The sequence below is a fragment of the Erigeron canadensis genome, chromosome 5, assembly GCF_010389155.1.
Source record: "Erigeron canadensis isolate Cc75 chromosome 5, C_canadensis_v1, whole genome shotgun sequence".
In the NCBI taxonomy this organism is placed as follows: Eukaryota; Viridiplantae; Streptophyta; class Magnoliopsida; order Asterales; family Asteraceae; genus Erigeron; species Erigeron canadensis.
Genome location: NC_057765.1, coordinates 37,347,340 through 37,365,946, shown reverse-complemented (window position 1 = coordinate 37,365,946; position 18,607 = coordinate 37,347,340). Strand labels below are relative to the sequence as shown.

The following is an 18,607-nucleotide window of genomic DNA, read 5'->3' as shown; positions in this document are numbered from 1 at the left end:
AAAAAAAAAAATTTGTAACCTTCATATCAAAAATTTTGCTTCTAAATTTTATGGTAAGATTATGCAGAGCGTTATTTTACACTTTTTCGGCAAATAGGCCCCGACCCATTTATAACTCGTTGGATTTAATTAAATTAATATAGTTTTAAAACTACATAGATTGTAAATTATGAAAAATGTGAAAGCAAATTTGTAACACCAAATCTCTATATATAATAAAACAAGATTGTGTTTATAGGTAATTTTAGAAAGTTTTTGAGGTGGCAAATCTATATGTTACCTTAAAACTCTTTTTATTTAATTATGATGTCATATATAAATAAAATAAAAAATGCCCTTTTTTACATATTTAATAAGAATATCAATCATTTATATAAAGAATAAAAATAAAAATTCTCTCTTATATAATATTACAAACAAAATTTATTTTTTTTATTTAGTTGATTTATTAACTAGATAATTATTGTGTTAGTAGAATTATTAGATTTATATCAAGTTATAATGTTTTAAGAAAAAACATTACATAATTTTTTTAATATATTTTATAATTTTTAAATTTTAATTAATATGCCCGGGTTAAACCCAGGTTAATTAACTAGTTCTTTGCTATAAATTAACATTGAAAATGTGTATACCTTATAAATAAGTTTGATATTTGTTCAATGCACTACGAAACGGTTGATCCGGTTGTTACTTTTTTCCTCAAACAATAAACTATTCAAATCTTATTCTTAATTTATACGAATCCCTTCCATCCCTACAAATATCATAAATAAAACTCGAACCCGAGAATAATAACTCATATTGAAGTTACTATGCAATGATCCAACAATTTTGATTGGGTAATTGCTTAAAGATAGATATAGTAAATTAATTTATTGGACTAAAACAATTTGAGCAGAGATACCAATTTCATGAACCAATATAAATAACTTCATTCATAACATGCAGATTCGATATGAGTTATGACCTCAATGGCTGAATGGATGATTATCAATTAATAAATATCTTAGTGTATTTATAAGAGAAGACTTCTAAAAAGAAAGGGTCAATTTAGCTAAAGGTTGCCTAAATTTTTCTTTACATCCCATAAACATGTCTACTTTTCCTACCACTCTCTCCTTTTTATTCACCCTTCATTCATTCATGCCTTGTAAGTTGTAAGATCAAAACTCACATTTCTTCTTTGCTGCATAGAAGCTTTCCCTGCTGAGGTTAGGTCAAAACTTGCCTCACATGGATGACATGCTCACTGCCTCACTGAAGGGGCACTATAAATAAAAATATCATCAAGATAAACACCCACAAACTAGTTCATCACACACATAAATCATAAATGTACTAGGTGTACTTGATAAATCAAAGGCATCCCCAACCATTCATACAGTCCTTCACAAGTCTTGAAGGCTGTTTCATATTTCATCACTGGGTTTATGACGAATATCCACTCTCAAATCCAACTTCGTATAAATAGTGGCAGAATTTCAATAGATGTTGTACATATACTTTTTTTAATCCTAATTATAATAACTTGAAATAAAGTTTACATCTACTGTTTGATTGGCCTCGACATTTTGAGATACATTGACGATAACTACAATATAATCATATAGAAAACCTGCGAATCGTTTATATGAAACTCCATGCAAGCTCCAAATTTGATAGAAACAACTAGCAGACATAGATGGATACCAAACAATCCTAGCATTAAAATCAATCAAACAACCCCATTAGACTATGATTCTTGTTCTTCTTCTGGTTCTTCCTTCTTCTGCTCCTTCATTCTTCTTATGGTTCTTCCTCTTTTCCGCAGCCACTGCAGGTGCACTTCAAATTTGCTCAGAGGCCTGCCATTAATAATGCCATATATCTAATTTAACATTAAAACACATACGGGTACCATATTTGAAAGATTTAAATGAATTGAAAGAAAGATTGCTGACCTTCAAATATTCCTTTAACTCTTTCAGCATGTTTGAATGAATACTTAGTAGTTACAGCCAAAGATAGTAAGTTCTTATAGCCATTAATGATCAACTGAGGTACTGAATCTGCTGCAACCTGTCATTATAATAATTAAACGAATAACTAATAACATTATAATAAACGAATCTAAACTTGTAATAATGTCAACTACGACTTTTATTAACAGCAGCTCGACGCTTACTTGTAATCGAAGCGCAAACTCAAGTTCTTTCACAACCTCAGCCATCATTGGCCTCTCTTCTCGATTAGCTTTCTTCACACACTGATAAGCAATGCTTGAAAAAGCATTCAATGAAGCAGGATCCATTTGTTCTTTTAGACTGGGAAAGATTATCTCATCTAAGGTCTTTTCTTCGTAGCATCGTCTCCACTTGGGAACAAAAATGTTAGTTAGCTGACCCTTGTTATACTCACAACATAATCTCCCACACAAAATTTCAAACAACACGACTCCAAAAGAGTACACATCAGATTCCTTTGATAGGAAACCCATCTCCCAGTACAAGGGATCACAATACCCGGGCGTACCAACAGCATTGGAAACAAGAACCGTTTGAGCTTGGTTAGCTGGGCCAGCTTTTGATAGCCCAAAATCAGAAACTTTTGCAACCCACTTTTCATTAAGAAGGATGTTTCCACTTTTAATATCTCGATGGAGAACTCTTTGTTGTGCCCCCCTCGGATCATGTAGGTAATTTAGACCACGTGCAGCCCCAATACATATATTTAAGCGACGGGTCCAAGTGAGACTTGCATCACTTAGATAGCGATCCAGGCTTCCACGAGAAGCATACTCGTATCCTAGGATCATGTCATCGCCCTCAATGCAATAGTGCATGAGAGATATCAAGTTTTCATGTTTGTATTTTGAAAGCATCATTACCTCTTTCCAAAACTCAGTATTCCCTTGACCAAGTCTACGATCTAATTTCTTAAAAGCGACCATGATTGGTCCCTCTGGGAGAGATACTTCTCCTTTGTAGACCTGTCCGAACCCCCCACCCCCGATCACCTTTGTAGAATCAAAGTTGTTGGTGGCTGATAATATATGTTTCATTTGAATTTTGAGGTGATCATAATCTCTAAGGAAAGACATACTCTAAATGAAAATCTATTATAAGTGAAGCAATTGTAAGTGATCCATAAATAGCTTGAATAATAAAGTCAAATTAATTAGCTAGAAATAAAAAGTCTCTCTTTATTGTCTCTTACGGACAACCATCATATCTAAACCTTGTCTTATAACAATAATAATAATAATAAATAATAAATAATAAAAAGCAATAGTGTTAAAACTCAAACGAGATGGGTACCCGTGCAATGCGGCGAACGGTGGCAGCAACGGGTGGTGCTAGTGACGGTGGTGGTAACGATGTGGTTATTAATCTAAAAGTAATTGGCGTAAATAGTAGTTAGTTATTTTATGGTTAAGGAATGTATCTTTTGTAAATAACTTTATTAAGAATATTCAAAAGATATTAGGTTAAAATATTTAAATCTACCAATATATATATAACAAGGTTCTAAATTCATTCCTAAATAAATAGAAATCCTTGGATAAGTTTCAACTTTGAATTAAAACCATTAGATCAAATTTAATTATTTCATGTTTATAGAATGACGATATTAATACTTTCATTTTATATAAGTATACAAAATACCCCCCTCAAATTATAAACCGTAAATAAGTATGTGTACACCTAAAACATTCCTTCTATATCTCAAATAAAAACATTCCATCTATATCTCAAATATATCGACCTCAACATTCCATCTATATCTCAAATATATCGACCTCAACATTCCATCTATATCTCAAATATATCGACCTCAACATTCCATCTAAATTATGTACACCATTGACCATAATGGTATCTCAAAAATGCATCATGCTAATCTCTAATACTTCGACATCATCAAATCTAATTTTTATATTTTTTTTTGCTTTTCATGGTTTTTAGCTATTCTTATCATTCTATTAACATTAAAATAGATTTCCGTTTAACAAAGTATTAAATCCATTCTTAAGTAAATTAAAAACCCTTTAAATGGATTCCACCTTTGATATAGAACCATTAAAATTAAATCACATACTATTATTTTATTTTTAATCAATAATAATATTAATGCATATATAATTTATATGATGATTAGTCAAAAAATATCCCTCTTATATATGTAAAAAGTATTTCTACTCCGGCATTACCCCGGGAGAAAACAAAACTCTCGTGGCAAAAGTTTAACAACGTTAAGCCGAAAACGAAATTTTTTCGGCAAAAGTTAAGAAAATAAAAGTTGTGACCAAATTAGAGAAATTGAAACTTCGTTAACAAAATTTAGAAACCAACAGTTAAGTGATAAAATGCATATAAAAAGAAACTTCTGAGCAAAACTTGAAAAATAAAGTTATGTGGAAAAAAGTACAAAAGTTAAGAAACTTAATATTAAAAACTAAGTTTGTCTTGTCAAAGTTTAAAAAACAAAAGTTATGTGACAAAAAGTAAAAGGAAAAATGTTAAAAAATAAAGTAAAAAAAAACCGTAATGAAAGTTTGAAAGTAAAAGTTATGTGGTAAAAATAAGAAAGAAATAAACCTTTGATGAGAAAAGGTTAAACACCAAAAGTTATGTGACAAAAAGTAACTAAAGCAAAACTTTAGTGGCAAAAGTTAAAAAACTTAAACTTTAAAACAAACTACGTTAAATCCCCTTTTGTACCTTTAGTTAGCAACACTTAACGACCGTTAAGAACCGTTAACTAATTTTGGTTATGCAATACAAACATGTTCCATGTGCATCAAGGGTGATACTATTAGCTACAATACCACCCTCTCACAAACCAACTTTACAATTTAATATATATATATATATATAATTTTAATTATGATTAATACATTTACTATTTAGTTACTTCATTTAGTTAAATTAAACATTTGTTTTCGGAATCAATGTAAAGCTGAGAATTTAATTTAATTGTGGAATTTCTTTACATTATTTAATTAAATTCATTTGTATATTGATTATACTACTAATACTAAAAAAATGTTAGAAATTTGTGTTTTATAATTCACGATAAACCAAAACATATCGTTACCATTTTTTAAAATATTTTTCATAGACAATATTTCTTTAATACTTTTATAGAGAACATATTTATATCTTTTTTATCTAATAATTGTTGCTTATAATCACTTTAAAATACTTTTGATTTAAATCAAGATTATGTACTTAAAAAGTAGACGTTGTAACTACAAACGAACTTTTGATTAAAAAAATAATTAATAATTATTTATATGAACATTGTACCCTTTATTTCTTACTCAAAATAATGTATGAACTAATATATAGAATTTGAGAGACAACTAATATTACTGAAATATCAGTTAATAAAAGTATACTACCATATTTTTCCATTTTTTTATTATAATATTCTTAACTTTTTTTTCACACAAATATACTTTAAAATTTCTTTCAAAAAACAATGATAAAATTGTTATCGAATAACTAGGTATACGATAATATATTTCTATAACTACGTGTCATCTTTGTTATCAATAATTATTCTTTGTAAGATAGAGTAAATATATAATGACCTTGAACTTGGTAATGTAATTTTTATTGCCAATGTCATGATGCTTTATTATATATCGATACACATTGTAGTTCGAAGTTAATAATCTTATGTTTGATTTTGTATAAATGAGATGATAATATACTTTTAAAAATTTTAGTCATATACTAAACAATCATATTTAGTTATAGATCATCAATATTAAAAAAATATAACAAACATATTTAGTATCTTACAAATCATATACATTAAAATTAAAAATCATTTTCAAATAATAATATCACCTTTTACCATTATAGTAGCTATAGGTAATTTTACACTGTCATAATATATACAATTACATAACATATATTATATACTAACCATATATGATACAAAACTTTTTTAAATAATAATATCATGATTTTTCAACATGTTTTTTCTATAACTGCTAATTTTGTTATTATGAAAACTTAATAAATTTATCTCGCATATTACGCGAGAATATAATCTAGTTAGTTAATAAAGGAGATAGATAATTTGGATAAATATAGGTGTAAAATATTTTAAAGATATATTGGGTAGATTTAGTGTGTGAGTTAGGAATGTGTTAAAAATTAAGGGTATTTTGGGTATTTTAAAGTTGAGAAATAATTGAGTAAACTTAGTGTGTGAGTTAGGAATATGTTGAAAATTAAGGGTATTTTAGGATTTTAAAGGTAAAGAGTTGAAAAGATAAGAGAGTAACGGGTTTAAATTTATCACTCAAATAATTGAAATCTTAATTTACTTAAGATTGTAGCTTATATTATTTAAAAATCTGTACGACTAATAAAATTGACTTTTAACTCAACTCAACTTATTTAAAAATACTCTATCTCAAAAATCTTTACATTTAATCAAATTTAATTTAAATTCAGTTTACCAGCAATTGGACAATTCTATTATGAAAGAATATACAACCTAGTGACAGTTTGGTTTTTAAAGTCTACGATAATTTGATGGAATAAAATTGAGACCTTTTTAAAGTCTATGATACTTCATATATTTGAAAATTTTTTAATTAATTAAATGATGAAAAATTTAAAATTTTCTTAAGTTTATGGCTAGAAGTTGTAATAAATATAAATTTAGTGTTTAGGTCTCAAAAGTATAAATTATTAATGGAAAGCAAAAATTGTAAATTAGTGAGACTTTTTTTTTTACAAATATTAATATAAATAATATATTTAAATAATGATTATTATAATTTTTAATATATAATTAAACTCAATGATAACATAAACGAAAGTTAACTTGATGAAATTGAATGACTTGATTGGTTAATAAGTCATTAGTTTAATTGTGTTTTAGTATATATTAAGATTAAGATATTATTAGGGAAAAAAGGGTAATTGGATACTATGTAATTATTAATATAAAGTTTTAAATTTAAAGAAAGTATGTATATACATGTCTAAAGTATCATTACATATTAAAAAAACAAATCCTAAACATTTTAACTTGTTTTAACCAAAACTAATCTTCATGTTTTATCTTATTTTGATCGTACTTCCTAGTTAACTCAAGTGGTTGAGCACATGCCTTACAAGCATGAGGTATTGGGTTCAAGACTTGGGAAGTACATAGGTAGTCTTCCTATGAAGGCTTGGCTTGAGTATACTCAGGTTCAAGTCTGAGGGGGCAGGGTTTACCCCTATTGATCGTTGTGTCTTCGGGCGGATTAGTAGGGGGTTTCCCCCCATCGGGTATTTGAAATAGGCATTTCTACTTCGAGGGAGCTCTCTAACGCGGACCTGGTTAAGACAATGTATGTTGAACTTCCCGCTGTCAAATCGTGACACGAAATTCTCAATCGAAATACAACTTTCAAAAAAAAAACCTTATTTTGATCGTTCAGAGGGTGATCGCCTGTTCATTGAATGAAGTCCTTGAGGGCATTGAACCGCAGTGAGGCTGAGATGTAGATCTGAAACTAAAATCTACTTCAAGTATTTTTTATTTATATTTATTTATTATTTATCTTTAAATATTAAACCATTTAGTTCTTGTGAAAAGCTATGCCAATAATTAAAAGTAGACAAGTAAGCTCACAAAGCGACAATCTCCAATTCTCCATGATGTATAGACCAATTCAAATGCCAACCCATAAACGACGCTGACATCTCAACATTATATGCTTTTTAATTATAATGTGATGGAGATTTAGATTTATTTTATACTTCTCTGATATATACTGTGAGGTCTAATAATTGAGTTAACAATATAAACAATAAAAGAAACACACAATCATCTCCAAATTGTATAGACTAATCCCCATATTTACCTCATAAACGATGCTGACATCTCAACATTACACGATATCAATGGGGTGATGTTTTTTCTTGTTAGGTTTCATTTTAGGGGGTTACAGATTCAAATCTTGTCAAATACATTTTAAAGAGAAGGTCTTTGTAATGTTATACTTATCCAAGACATAAGAAGACAAGTTTTTTAAGGCATTGTCAGGATTCAAACTCTGACACCAAATTTAAAAAATGTTGTCAGTTTTGTTGCCTTCAAGAGAAGAAAAAAAAACTACACGTTTTTTAATTAATTAAAAATGACATGGAAATATTGATTTTCTTTACCGTCTTGGGTCCATATATGATATATACCAACTCATTTAGCCAATCATGTCAAAAACATGAACTCTAACACTTACGCATTATAGTATTATACATGTTAGTCATAGTCATATTACATACTTAAATCAGCCCATTATTGAACCAAAATCCATATATACAACGCTTAAGATAAAATATAAATGAAAGAGTTAATTTCAAAAATCGTCCTTGTGGTTTTACCAAAAAATCACGTTTCATCCTTTAAACTTCGAAATGACACTGGTAGTCCTTTATACGCGGATAATGGTCACGTTTCGTCCTTTAGTCGATCATATAAAGGACGAAACTTGAACATCATCCGTTAAATTAAAGGACGAAATGTGACCATCATCCGTTAGATTAAAGGACGAAACGTGACTATTATCCGCATATAAAGGACTACCAGTGTCATTTTGAAGTTTAAAGGATGAAACGTGACTTTTTGGTAAAACCACAAGGACAATTTGTGAAATTAACTCTAAATGAAACTTGGAATATTTTCTATGTACACATAGCTATATATTTTCCTAGACGGGTTAACAGGTAAGAACTAAGGAGTACATAACACTCCTGGCCCATTAGTAAAGGGGTTAGCCTTCTATTTAAGCCCATTTAAACCACTCCTATTTCCTCCTAGGGTCATGGAACCCGTAAAAGCTATAACATGATATGCAGATAAAATTGGTAGAAGAAACCAAAAAAGTATAGGCGAAGTGCATAACTAACTCACAAAGTACAACTAAGACAACATGTTCACCCTTTTATATGGTCTAAAAATGGTAATAGTATGATTACGTCAGCTGAGCCAGTTTATCTCTTTCTGCTAAACTTGGTGATATTTGGAACAATGGTAATTGGCTTTGGCCGGTTGCATGGTATAACCTCTTTCCGATCCTTATCCAAATTCCTGCTATTCAATTAGATGCTAATAGGAACTCGCTGAGTTGGAAAGATAGTAATGGTGACATTACTCCATTTTCGACAGGAGGGGTATGGAATACTTTAGGAGACTTGAACGGCCAGGTGGTGTCATGGCACAAGTTTATTTGGTTTTTATTAATGTATACCACGTCACTCGTTTCTTATGTGGCTTATTATTCACATAATGTTGAAGACTCAGGATATATTAAAAACATTGGGGTGTTGGAGGCAATGTGAACCTTAATCTTCAATATTGTGCCCTGTGTCAAAAGGGTCCGGATGCTCATAACCATTTGAGTCTGAATGTGCTTTTTCTACACAGGTTTAGAGTAACCTAAATCATTTAGCAGGAATGGGCCAAGTGACCACTAAGTGGAGTGATATATTGGCGCTCCTAACTTCACGAGCTGCTTCAAGATCAGCCAAAAGTGTCATTGGGAGGTTGCTTGTAGCTTCGACTACCTACTTCATTTGGCAAAAACGCAATAATAGGCTATTCTCCAACAAAGCAAGACATGTTGCTTAAGTGCAAGACATTATCAAATCAACGACTAGATATAGAATAGCTTCACTGAAATTCAAAAACATACCAAGAGTTGCTCAGATGCTCGAGGTAGGGCTGAGCATGGGTCGGTTTTGACCCAAACCGATTAATTCGGTTTTTCATTTTGTGAAACCAATGGGTTCGGTTTTTTTATCGGTTTGGTTTTTCGGTTTTTATCTCGGCTTTGGGTCGGTTTCGGTTTTGATTCGGCTTTTTGTGAGTAAAACTACAGCTACGAACTTGTTTAGTAAAGAGACATTAAAAATGGAAGCTCATATATGAAGAAATATTCAGTTACAGAGGAAGCAACAACGAAGAAGACGGCAAATATGGTCCAGATCTAAAGTTTTTTCATTTATACAACTTTAACCCTTAAATTTAATATTGTTATACATAATCAACCCTTTTTTTACACAAGTTTCATTTTAACCTTAACATATAAACAAGTTTCAATTTTGACCCTAATGTATAACGTATTATTCCTGGGAAAATAAGGATTCACTTATATTTTGGTTTTCAAAATAATCTAATATTTGTTTTATTTAATTTACCAACTATAAGCATAAGAATATATATTAATATATGTAGTTTTGGTTCGGTTTTAACAATCAGTTTTTGTATATGAAACCGAAACTCGAACCGATTCGTTCGGTTTTTTGAAAACCAAAACCAAACCAATCGGTTTGATTCGGTTTTTGGTTTTTTCGGTTTTCGGTTTTTGCTCACCCCTAGCTCGAGGTGTGGATATGATTGAAGATTTTACAAGCGTGGTTCAAAGATAGCTTATATGTCGACTAGTGTTTAGTATTGTTAGATTAATTATAGTTCATAGTTTATACTTGGCATCTTGGCGGCTAGCTATAGCATATTGGTGGGTGGGGCTAAAGGCAAGTCAACTTGAATTACTAAAGACGTCCATGAGGAGCGCATTTAATGTTTGGCAGGGAACAAGTACGAATATAACTTATTTTTTTCATACACAACAAATATATGTATTATATGGTTGTATTATACAATATAATATATATAATGTTATATATGACAAAATAAGTTGTGTAAGGATCATTTCTCAAAAAAAGTTTATTATAGTTGTTTTCGTAATATATTTTGGGAATATGATATTAAGAAGTTAAGAACTCTTTGAGTCTTAGACTCAACCAGAATAGTGGCACTCCACTCTCACCATACTTCTTTCTTAATTTCCACATATTTTTATGAATTTATTTTTAATACATAAAATCATATAAACTATATAAAAAAACATAACATTAGATTAAAATAAAAAATTAATTCTAATTTATAAATTTAGAGTGGTTCGTCTTTTAGAGCGGGTGCAGAAAGGGTCCACAATGACTCACAAAGCCCGAGGAACCAAGTTTTTTCGATTCAAGAAGGGATAGCGGCGCAGCTTGTTGCTCGCTTACCCAATATTCATATATAACTCGGTTATAATAAGTTATATACTTCTATGTTTAATAAAAAAAAATTATAAATTTAAAACAAAACAAGTACTCGTAGTATCTATACTACCTAATAAAGCAACCCCCCTATTAGTTATTTCTGTCTTTTAAATACCTTATTTGCCTTTGGACATTTTTTATTCCAATAATACCCTCTCCACCCCTAAAATCAGGCACACTTCAACCACTGTCCCTCTTTTGTAACCCGCAATTTTGTTAACGCTAATATGGAAATTACTAGCATCAACCGCTATCACTTCTGCCATCGCCGCAGTATACCACGGTTGTATCACGCGGGTATCCAACTAGTTGTATAAAAAAGTGATGGGCCAAAAACAAATTAATAGACCAAAATAAACCTTTAATTAAAATATCAAATAAAGCAATTTTTTATAAATAGCCAAATATGTGTCTTCGTCTTCTTCTTTTCTTCCCCATCTTCTTATTGAACAACAAATAAATAGTTTCATATAACTTTCTGTATAGCAAAAATATTTTGTGTAAAAATCATTACCCTTTTTTATATGGTCTTGTTAATGATACCTTTATACGTTGTTATTAAGATATATAAAATAGCTATATTTTTATCATAAAATTCAAAAAATAAGTTTTTGACATGAAAAACACAAGACATTTTGTTATATACCAAACCAGGTATATGTGTTCAAACACACTATATATGCAAACAAAAATAAGCAAAATTTCGTCAATATGTATCATACGAGCCTACCTTTTTAGCTCTTTTAAAAGGATTGTCATGCTTAAATGTAGATGATTAATATTTATGATATATTAAAAATTTATGATATATAATTGAATAACTATAACTTTTAATGATTTATGATACTTAAAATATAAAAATTTCGAACATAGATTTAAAGAAACATGTGTCGAAAATATAAATGTTGCATGTCGATATTTACGAAACATTATAATGAGAATATAGTAAATTAGTAATACAAACCAGGAATCATGTACGGTATTTTATGTACAGTTTTTTTCGATCTGAAGTATGACCCTACCCGAACAAATATATGAAACATTTTATATTAGAGAGTTACACAATTAAGAGTAGATTTTTAAACCACTCAATCCAAGACATAACTACTACAAAACTGACATATACCGCCTACAAGAAAGTTGGCTTTTTGGGACGATAGCTTTAGGGACGACGCAAAAGTCGTCCCCAAAAGCCCACTAAACGACAAAAATTTCGACGAGTTGACTAAAAAGTCAAAGAAAAGTTTCAGGGACGACTATATCGTCACAAAATAAATTTTCCTTTTCTTTTTGATTTTTTTTAATGACAAAAAATGAAAAATATTCTGTGACGCTTCATGTCGTTGCAAATGTCGTCACGAACTATATTTATTTTTCATTTTTAATTTTTTTCTTTTCCCTCCAAAAGAAAATTTTCCCGCCATACTTTTGGGGACGACATTTGTGACGACTTTGTCGTCCCCAAATCTTTTTCCTCAAAAGAAAAATGTTTTCGTTTTTCATTTTAATTTTTTCGTTTCCCACCTAAATGAAAAGTTCCCGCCATTGTTCTAGGGACGAATTTTGTGACGACTTTGTCGTCCCCAAAAATATTTTTTCCAAAAAAAAAACGAAATTTTTGAGCATTTTAAGTTTTGCTTTTTTCCTCTTAATTAAAAACTGCCAAAAAAGAGTGTTATTTAAATATAAAAGAAATATTAATTGTGAAGTTAAGTTTAGGCGCACGTGGATAAGCGAAACAAAACAAACGAACACAATACGAGTTAAAAATAGACATTCACATATACATTCATACGTTTATTTGTCATATATTATTGATTAATTATATAAGATCAAGTTTAAAGACCCGGTAAGCTCATTTAAGCAATATGAGCATATATGAGATAACAAACGAGTGTAAAGGCTCAATAAGATCACATCAAATAACAAACAGGTTTAAAGAACAGATAAGCCCATTCATAGGAATTACGAACACACATGGGCCAATATGGGCCCATATGAGATAACAAACGAATGTAAAGGTCCAATAAGCTCACATAATATAACAAACAGGTTTAAAGAACCGACAAGCCCATTTAAACGAATGAAGAACACACATGGGCCAATATGGGCCCATATGAGATTACAAACGAATGTAAAGGTCCAATAAGCTCACATTATATAACAAACAGGTTTAAAGAACCGATAAGCCCATTCAAACAAATGACGACCACACATGGCCCAGTATGGGCCCATATGAGTTAACAAACGAGTGTAAAGGTCTAATAAGCTCACATCATATATCAAACAGGTTTAAAGAACCGATAAGGCCATACAAACGAATGATAAACACACATGGCCCATTATGGGCCCATATGAGATAACAAACGAGTGTAAAAGCCCAATAAGCTCACATCATATAACAAACAGGTTAAAGAACCGACAAGCCCATTCAAACAAATGAAGAACACACATGGCCCAGTATGGGCCCATATGAGATAACAAGCGAGTGTAAAGGCCCAATAAGCACACATCATATAACAAACAGGTTTAAAGAACCGACAAGCCCATTCAAACGAATGAAGAACACACATGGCCCAGTATGGGCCCATATGAGATAACAAGCGAGTGTAAAGCCCCAATAAGCACACATCATATAACAAACAGGTTTAAAGAACCGACAAGCTCATTCAAATGAATGAAGAACACACATGGTCCAATATGGACCCATATGAGATAACAAACGATTGTAAAGGCCCAATAGGCCCAAAAACACAAGTTATATACACTACTTGACCCGTTAGGACCAAACGAACACATAACTTGCTCAATAAAGCCATTCTAAGTGACAAAAATCAGAGACGAACATACATGATCTATTGGAATAAAAGAGTTATCATATACAACTGATATCTTAATCTTAATGTATATTATAGTTAACTCAGCACAGTCATGAGTATATATATATTTTTTTGTTTTCTATAGTTAATTCGAACTTTTTAACATCTCTTAAAATAATAATCACATAAAATAACCAACTTGATCTCATCTACACAATAAACTATATACAGGTCTTAAAAAATATCAGTTTTTTATTCAGAATTACATTAATTTATTTAACTTTTGTTATATTTTGTACATAAAAATTATCAATTTGTTTTTCTTCAAATTTAAATTTGGATTTTTAAAATTTCTTTACTTGCATTTTATTTAAATGTCGTGAGCCTTCGATATATTATATAAACTATACTATATATTATCTCATCTTAATATAAACTAAAGGATATAAATTTGTTATGTATAATATGCTTTATAGTATTTAGTTGATTTAACAAATATAAATAAATAATAAATATTTATTAATGTAATAAAATTCTCAATAAACAACAAATATCTTTTATTATACTAAAATACAATTGTTTTAATAACTTATTGACCAATCACAACTCTTGATTTTTTAATGTTGACTTTTGTTTTCAATTTTGACTTTAATTTACACTTTTTTGTTTTTCATCACAAATTTACACTTTTTAACCACTAATTTTAATATAATAAATAAATAATAATAGCTAATATATATATCCGATAGAATAATAAATAATATTTATCTAATAAAATAACAACTAATATATATCCAATAATATTATCTATCATATATATATATATAATTAATTAATTATAAGTAAATTAAATTTATTGTAAATATAAGCTTTTATGAGTTACATGTGTATTAATATCTAATATTAATAATGTAACACCCAACATTTAAAAACAAGGATTTCCAAAAACTTTTGCCTAACGGCGTCAAAGAAAGCGGAATTAAACTTTAAAAGTCCAAACCAGCAAAATCTGTTTGGTTTATTCGTTAAATGGTGTTACTAGCCATATCATCAAAATAAGTCTAAATGGAAATCCATCGGTTGCCCAACATTAAACAACCGAGCACATCATCAATACAAGTCATTATTATCTAAACAATAAGCAAATGTCTAAAGCGAGCAGCCACTATGGGTAAACTATAACCAGCTTCAAGATCATCTACCCATGCCTCACATCTTCTCACATCTACCTGCTCACTATTGTTGGACCTGAGGGCACAACACATTTAAAAGAGCAAGTGTTAGCTAACGAATTAGCTAAGTAAGATAACACATAATTTATAAAACGTTTGTCCATTTAAGACATTATATAAAAGTCATATTAAGTCGTAAGGCACCTATCATCAAACATATCGTCTCACATACCTATCATAGCATTAACATCTTTCATATTAGGGTGGGTCATCCTAAATGTGCCTAGTCATCTTTTACTTCACATATATCATATAATCATCATCGTATAGTGTGACATAAGTCACTTACATTAGGCGTGACATAAGTCACTCATCACATATAAGGTGTAAGTTTGTGTGTAGGCGGTCATAGGACCTAACAGGAAACCTCACACCCGACTGGATGGATAAGCTTTTCAGCGGTCCATCAATGTCGTTAAGGAATGGCAAGCCAATCCAAGAGTAGTCCATATGTTCAAAGACATTGGTGAGTAATCACTCCACCCGGAGATACTCAAACCACGTAATTACGTTGCAAGGAGCCACCTAAGCAACCATATACGCACTCACCGGGCAAGGGCAAGTACGGGTTAAGCTTAACACTTTCATATCATATACGAGCTCGGTTTTCATCACATATAGTTTAGGTGTCCACGTTACCTAAACATCATCACATATCATCTTTTACGTTTGGGCCCTTAAACGTGCACGTGTCATGGCAACTTAATAAGTCTAGTGAACTAGATGAACAAGCCATGTAACCATGCACATTTCACATATCATCATCATACATCACATTTCATAGCATTTCATTTCATATCATCACATCGCATACATTGTTACATCACGTACATCGTCATACATCATTGCATATCGTATATCATTACAACATTGCATAACATTTATCATCTTAGATCGTACATCATTTCATATCATATCATCTATTAAGTATACATATCATCTCATAGCAATATATATCATTGGGGTAGCATTTCAGGCTTTTATATGCATCTACATAGCCCATATCACCTCCTGTATAATCCCGAATACCCATAAGCAAACAAGATACCATTTGGGATGTTATTATATGAAAACTATGTTTTTGTTGAACCCTCAGCGTGTCAAAGTAGTGTATCTTACCTCGTTGAAGAGCACAGCAAATGATAACGTAAGTTATCGAGCTTTGCAAGTATTCCCGACTACCTATAATCATTAAACGACATAATGGGCTAATAAATACCCACTCACTTATGGTCATGAATCACGTCTAAATACCTATAAACATGACTCATGACAATGCTTGATGCATCGGACATTCGATTAATACTTTAAAGCTTACATCACTACAACAAAACTGGATTATTCCGACGGAAATATCCGTCGGTAATCCGTCGCTAAAGCCCTTTGCCGACGGATTTCCGACAGCCGTCGGAATATATTCGTGGGTAAATAGTTTCCGACAGAACTAAATCTGTCAGAAATTTATTCCGACAGATATTTCTGTCGGCATTTAGTCAGTATTTGTAATTAGTCATCTTCCAACTTTCCGTCGGAAAATAAAAATCACCGACAGAACTTGTGACGGATTTCCGACAGAGATTTTAACGAATTATTAAATATTTCCTGACAGATTTATTCCGACAGATTTATTCTGACGACTTTCCGACAGAATTTTAGTACACAAAATCCATGGGTAAATATACATTGATTTTCCAGCAGGCTGTAAAAACTAAAAACAAAAGGCTAACGGAAACCAAATATTATACTATGAACATCCAAATACCATTTCATAATTCACATAACAAAGATACAATTTGCCAATTGTATACTTCAAAATACAATATGATCAAAATGCACAAGATATCTTAGTTCCAAAAGCGTGCAAGGATCAATATATATATATATATATATATAAGTAGGTTAGATTAGATTGAAGACAAAAGAGGGTAGATTATATTCATACTAAATAGATTGTTGGATTTGGGCTTGGGCTTGGCTTTGCATGAACTTGATAACAACTTTCATTTGATTTATCTAAACTTTTGACTTGTTCCTTTCTTGCTTTCTCTCGCTCTTCCAATCTTTTCATCTCAAGTTCCCTTGCTTGTTCGCGCTCTTGCAACTCGGCTACCTTGGTCTTCAGTTCATCAGCCTCCCTCTCGGCTATCTCAGCCTGTTTCTTAGTCTTTTCATGTTCTCTCTTTTGCCTTTTTACTTCTTCTTTCAAAGTTTCCACCTATAAAAATAAGTACATACATAACTAGTTGCTGGAGTACATGTAAATTATCTAACCAGATTCTGCTAACTACTACAACCATCCCAGGGAGCTATCTAGTATATTGGCTATAAGCAAATGGGCTATCATGATGAAAACTACAACCAGCTAAGCTAAGAAACTCATATATCAAGCTAGAAAAACAATACCGAGCACATAATAAACACTCACTGAACTCCATTACATAACTAAAAATATCTATAGCCGATCAAGTAGTTGGGCATATTAATACAAGTAACCAACGGACCAGATACCCAATCAAGTAACTCATCAGAATACTCGCACTTAGTTAATGATATAAACATATACTTGTTGCAATTCTCATCTTTGAGCCTTTTCTTGTAACTGCTATATTTGTCCTACATGCCAGCAAGCCAACCACGAACAACCAAAACTAGACAGGCTGACGAGTTCTCACTTACTAATCCAACATATGTAACCGGACAACTCATCAACTAATACAAGGGAAATCTCGCTGGATAAGCTAACATATTAATACTAACAAAACTAATGGAATATTTTTACGAGGCTATAATGGAAACAATCGACCAATAAAGAGGCAAACTACAGAAAGCTAATCCAAATATAAAGTATAAGGTCGAGAAATAACTAACCTCTTCAGTAGAAGGACCAGCCTTATAACTTCCAAACAAACTACGGCTGTCCAATGTCTCTCCAGCCATAGACATAATATCTTTGGTCGCCCCAAATAAAGTTCCCTTTTTCATCCCTCCACATGCCTTCTCCTAAAGAGTTGACACAATCTGTGTTGGATGTTCATCCTCACTCGACCCAAATTCCTCCACCAAGAGTCGCTTATACTCATCCTATAGTATTTAGAAGCACAATATTTACCAACTAATATAATTATCAGATTTTTTAAGACTCCAATTAATTAAAAGAGAGGTTACCCGGACAGTCTCAGCTTTTGGAATAATAAACTCACGCGGCGCGGACAGATCTTTCTTTGTCTTTGTGTAATAGCTTTCAAAAACGTCTATGAAAGACACTGGACCGCCATTTTTTTTTCCTACAAGAATTGTAATCGAGATTATAAATCATAAATAATTTAAACACCACACAGAAATAATGTTATGCAATTACAAGTTACCAGGTACACTAGAATGTCTAGCCGTCTTCCCCTCTTTTAATGTTCCCCTGTTTGCCTTATTCTTACCAGAATTGCGTTTCCATCTT

General features: G+C 31.1%; 1 protein-coding gene across 1 annotated transcript; it reads right to left on the bottom strand.

The window, feature by feature from the left end:
- Positions 1 to 1,563: 1,563 nt before the first annotated feature.
- On the bottom strand, positions 1,564 to 3,057 carry LOC122602431 (receptor-like protein kinase ANXUR2). The gene is made up of 3 exons (XM_043775113.1): positions 2,168 to 3,057; positions 1,944 to 2,061; positions 1,564 to 1,847 (listed from the first exon to the last, which is right to left on the bottom strand). The coding sequence occupies exons 1-3, from the start codon at positions 3,041 to 3,043 to the stop codon at positions 1,840 to 1,842; spliced, it is 1,002 nt and encodes a 333-aa protein (XP_043631048.1). The 5' UTR covers positions 3,044 to 3,057; the 3' UTR covers positions 1,564 to 1,839.
- Between the last annotated feature and the right edge of the window lie 15,550 nt (positions 3,058 to 18,607).